This window comes from Bison bison, unplaced genomic scaffold, assembly GCF_000754665.1.
Source record: "Bison bison bison isolate TAMUID 2011002044 unplaced genomic scaffold, Bison_UMD1.0 scf7180017864203, whole genome shotgun sequence".
In the NCBI taxonomy this organism is placed as follows: Eukaryota; Metazoa; Chordata; class Mammalia; order Artiodactyla; family Bovidae; genus Bison; species Bison bison.
This window is the reverse complement of record NW_011494775.1, coordinates 6,666,116-6,670,872: the sequence shown is the minus strand read 5'-3', so window position 1 is coordinate 6,670,872 and position 4,757 is coordinate 6,666,116. Positions and strand designations below refer to the sequence as shown.

The 4,757-nt window shown below is 50.5% G+C and overlaps 1 protein-coding gene across 2 annotated transcripts in view; it reads left to right on the top strand.

The window, feature by feature from the left end:
• Positions 1-34: 34 nt before the first annotated feature.
• LOC104991892 (PWWP domain-containing protein MUM1) overlaps positions 35-4,757 on the top strand; it is a 17,433-nt gene continuing 12,710 nt past the window's right edge. The window contains exons 1-4 of one of the 2 annotated variants that reach the window (XM_010844571.1): positions 35-911; positions 1,481-1,566; positions 2,643-2,713; positions 4,278-4,694. In XM_010844571.1, the coding sequence (XP_010842873.1) occupies positions 855-911; positions 1,481-1,566; positions 2,643-2,713; positions 4,278-4,694 (631 nt within the window). In that variant the 5' untranslated portion in view covers positions 35-854. The remainder of the gene's footprint in view (positions 912-1,480; positions 1,567-2,642; positions 2,714-4,277; positions 4,695-4,757) is intronic. The other variant, XM_010844573.1, reaches the window with a different exon arrangement.

The window sequence follows — 4,757 nt, the reverse complement described above, 5'->3', positions numbered from 1 at the left end:
TCTGCTCTCTGAACCTTTGCTCACTGAACTCCTCCTCTGCCTGAACCCCTTCCTCTGCGCCTTGAAGCCTCTCCTTTGCTTCTTGAGCCCCCTCCTCCCTGCCCTGAACCCACCCTCTGCTGTCTGCGCTCGTACTTCTGCTCCGTGAACCTGGCTTCCTCTCTCTGAATCGCCTCCTTGCTGTCTGAATCCCCACCTCTATTGCCTGAATCCCCCTCCCCTGCTAATGGGCCCAGTGTCCTGCTGTGGTGAACCACCCCCCAACTTTGCACAAACGAACCCCCACCCCCACCCCCCAGCTCCTCTTTTCTGTCAGCAGCCAGATCAGCCTTCCTGGTTGATGTAATGAATGGCCTGCAGCTGTCCCCGTCCTTTAAGAGCAGTCGTTTTTCTCCGATTTTATTTTTTTGCGCCGGGGTCAATTGTTAGCTCCCCAAACACGGGAGGGTTGTAAGCTTTGACCATTTAAAACGCCTCTCGTGCCGAGGTCAGAGGCAGGCCCTCAGCACGGGGACGATTTATTCAGGAGCCTTTTAAAAATAATCTAGGCGGAACCTTGGGGAGGGAATTTGACTGAATTTTATTTGTTAAAATAATCCAGGCGCCTCCCCAGGCATCAAGGCCAGTCATTTCTTTTTGGCATGGAGCCCCTCGGTACAGGATGATGGAACTGAACCATCTACTTGAGGATCAGCCAGGCTCACCTTCGCCCTTAAGAATTGTGGTTGCGTCGAAGCGGGAAGCAAATGATGTTATAAACCACCGTGCAAATTTTGTTGCAGGGCACATCGCGTCAGACCTTCAAGTACTTTGTTTGTGCCAAATCATTACCACTTGCCACATGAGTCTAAATCATGACGGATGCCAAGTATGTCCTTTGCAGATGGAAAAAGCGATTATGGCCCGCAAAGGTGACAGCCATTATTCTGTAATTTCAGGAATTAGAAATGACTTTCGGGTGACAAGTAAAATCTTTATCAGGAGATACCTAGGAGTCGCTTCAGCAAAATAATTGAGTTTGAACAGTTGGTGCTCAGATCTGTTGGCACCGGTCCTTGCTCCTGGTCTAATGGGGTTTTGGTCGAGTGCTTACAAGGTTACACTTCTGGAAGTGTCTTTTTTTTTTTTTCCCTCACGCTTTAAAAAAAAAAAGAATTTAGCAGTGTCAGCTATAAAAAGGCATGTAAAGCTGTAACTCAAGGAAATTTTTGGCAAGCAGCCCTGATAGTAAATAACAGGACTGTCTTGGGGACGCTTTCCAGCAGTGTGGTGGGAAGAGGGCCAAATCTTGAGGCAAGACCCTGCTTTTGGTCTCGGTCTGCTGCTGTCCCTTTGTGCCTCAGTTTCCCTGTGTCTGCAGTCCTATCTTATATTCTTTAAGAATCATGCACTGCATTTGTGTTTATATGTCGCTACTGCTTGTCAGGGTCAGCTGTGTTTTTTGGCTTGTAACAAGGTTGTGTTTTTTTTTTTAATGTAGGTCCTGGCTGGAACTGAAAAGTCAGCCAAAAATAAGAGGAAAAAAGGATATTTTCTAAACGTTCAGATACTCTCCTTAGACAAAAAGTTAAGTGTTGTGTTTTTGTAGTCCTCCTGCATGGGATTTGTGATACCCCACCCCCCCCCGCCAAAAAAAAGTGAAGTCTGCTCTTAAGTCTTCTCACTTCTTTGTTTATCAATGTGGTCACAGTAACCCGAAGAGGAAAACAACCAATTTTATTTTATGTATGTTTGGAAATTGAGGAATCTCTATGTGGTATTGATATCCAGAGAGATCAGTACAAAAATGGGATGGGTGTAAATTATATGCTGGTAGACTCTCGTTGGGGTTCAGGTAGGCCTGTTTCTTTCCTACAGATAGGTTTGTGTGACTTTCAGAAACGTGTGTCAGCCCCCTGCGTTCTGGGATATTTGATGTTTGAGCCTGTGCTTGTAATAAGAAACTGTTGTTTAGCATTCAGAAGGCAGATGCATGGAGGGCGCAGGGTACCATGTTACATCCCATGGTGGAAGGACACAGATGACTGGGGACGATTAAAATGGCCCAGGTTGCGCATTTCTGATGGGCGAATTCCTGATTCTAAGTAGAAAATGAAACAGGGTCAGCCCCTGCTCCTGCATCTCCGGGTCCCCATCCTTCGACCCTTCTTTCTTTAGAGCCGATCCTAAGCCTGCTTAGTCCGCAGCTCACACTTTCCCTGAGGCTGGGAAAGTAATTGAATACTCGAGTTTAAAAGGGAAGCGCATCCTTTTAAACTAAAACACACCTGCTGGGCTGTAAACAGCTTTTAGTGACATTATCATCCACTCTGGAAATCTAACAAAGGAGTTATTTGTGCAGTTGAAAGTGGGATGTACCTCATAAAAGTCACAATTTGAATTCATTTTTACTCTTAAATCCAACCAGCCTTTTTCTGTCTTAAAAGGGGAAAGGAAAAAAAAAAAAAGCCACATTCACAAGGGTCCTCGCTGCCTCTAACCTCAGGCGCTTGAATTCCTGGTTGGCAGTGACTCCTGGTTTGAGTGGAAGGGTGCGAAAGAAGAAAACGAATCTGATTCTTTTGTCATCTAAAGCAAAATATGTTTGCGAAGGTTTCGGTGGCATTGCTGGTGGCGCATAACGGGCGTCCCTGTCCCCGCAGGATTAAGGTGAAGAGCGCGGAAGCCAAGGTCCTGAGAAAGGTGCACATCGAAGACATCGCCTCCTCATTAGGTGAGAGCATGTTTTTCCGTCCCAGTGAGGTCTGGCAAGAGCACAGGGTGTTCTGGGAGAAAACAGACTTGGCCTTCTGGATGCAGAGTGACCCCGTTCCCTGTCTCTCCCCTTCCTTCAAGGAAACGTGATTTCCCTGAACTAGAGGAGCTGCTGTCTCTAACCTTCTAGAATCTGCTTCTTGAGCCCGTCCTGTCCTTGGCCCATGCCCCCGCCCCCGCCCCCGGATGGCCAGTGACAGCAGCATCAGGGCCCGCTGGCTCTGTCCACAGCCTGCAGTGCACTCAGAAGGGGTGCGCCTCCCCCAAGAAAGGGCAAGAGGCTTCTCTTTCTGTGTGGGTTTTTTTTTTTCCACTTATCTGTAGTAAGACTGTAAAACGATTCTGTTGCTGGTCTGGCCTCCGTCCAAGGTTTAAGAAGCAGTTGGGTGTATATTTACATTTTATCGCCCAAGCCTAGGGGAGAAAAAAACGGTGTCACTGCCATCAGCCTTTTGGCCATTGGTGTCTGCAGGGCTGTGGGGGCCAAGGGCAAGGGCAGGGCGAGGCAGGCTGGTAGTGGAGCCCTGACTCCCATCCCCTCAAGGGTCAGTGTCATAGGTGAGACAGACCTGGCTGGAGTCTGGCTGAGCTTAACCCCTGGTGCACTGCCCACTCCCAGACCCACTGGGTGCCTACCTAAGAGCTTATTCCACATGCAGAGAATTTTCTGTCTTGTGAAAAGATTGCTCAGGATCTCCCAGCAGCGACTGGGAAATAGGGTCTGTTTTCCTGCATTTTCAGGGAATGGCTTTGGCTCAGAGCGGGGTGCCCAGCTCAGGCAGCATCCACCACCACCTCTCGGCCGCCCTGATTGTTCGTGCAGATCGTGTTGGGGGGCTGGTGTTTATGGGCGCCTTTAATATTAAACAGGGCAGAGTCCTGTGCCGAAGGAGGTGTTATTTATGCCTGCTGAGTTCTGATATTGCGTCCGTCATCTTGTTCAAATAAAGGGTGCCAGAGCCGCGCATGGGAATGAATGAATAAACTGTGGTGGTGGGGAGGTCAGGCCGGAATCTTTGCACCTGCGATGCCGTCCACTGGCTTTGAAACGCCCTTGCAGGGAAGTGTGGACAATTTGCTGGCCCACAAAGAGCCTTTTAGGCAGCTGTTCTTACCCACCCCCACCCCCGCCGCCCCTACCCGAAAATACCCTGCCAGCAGTGTCCTTTATTTATTGACCCTGATTGAATTGAAATTGTAAGACTGAGAGACGATTTGAGAAATATCTGAATACATTTTGTGGGCAGTATTGTTTTGAAATCTAGAGGAGTATACCAGCCCAGGCAGGGCAGGCTCAGTCAGCGTGCTTTCTGGGGAAAGGAAGCCTTGCAGCCCTGAACGAACAGCTGTGGTTTGATGCCCAAGTCCATGGTTCTGGGGAATATGCCGGTGAGAAGCATCACCCCCTCTTCAGGTGTGAGGACCAGCTTTGGCGACACACCAGAGCTGGCACGGTGTTTCTGGGTGCTGGAGCCTGGGGCCCACTCAGCACCAGGTTTTGTTCCTCTTCCTCTGTCCCACAGCCTCGCAGGACGGGACTCCTGCTGCGCCCCTGGAGGAGCTGACCTACCGGCGGTCACTCCGCGTGGCTCTGGATGTCTTGAACGAAAGACAAGGGAGCTCTTCCAGGGAAGGAACGACCCCTCGGCTTCCAAGAGTGAAGCCCATGGAACCAGCCTCCTGGCCCCCCAAACCTAGCCTTTCCCCATCATTCCTTGAAGACACGGCGGGCAGTCCGGGGCCAACAAGGAGGGAACGCATGTCCCAGAGGCTGTCCGGCCTGCCAGCTGGTGAGGAGGATCTGGAGTACGGAGTGGACCACAAGGAGGGGCTCAAGAGAAGCGGAGGCCTGGATGTCCCGGCTATGTGTTCAGCCAGCGGTGGCGCTCAGGACAGGGAGGCATCCAGAAAACAGCAGGCAGACTGGATGACACCTCTCGGTAAACAAGGGAGGAACCCGGCACAGGGACCCCACTCGGGTCAGAGAGTGGCTCCATCCTCAG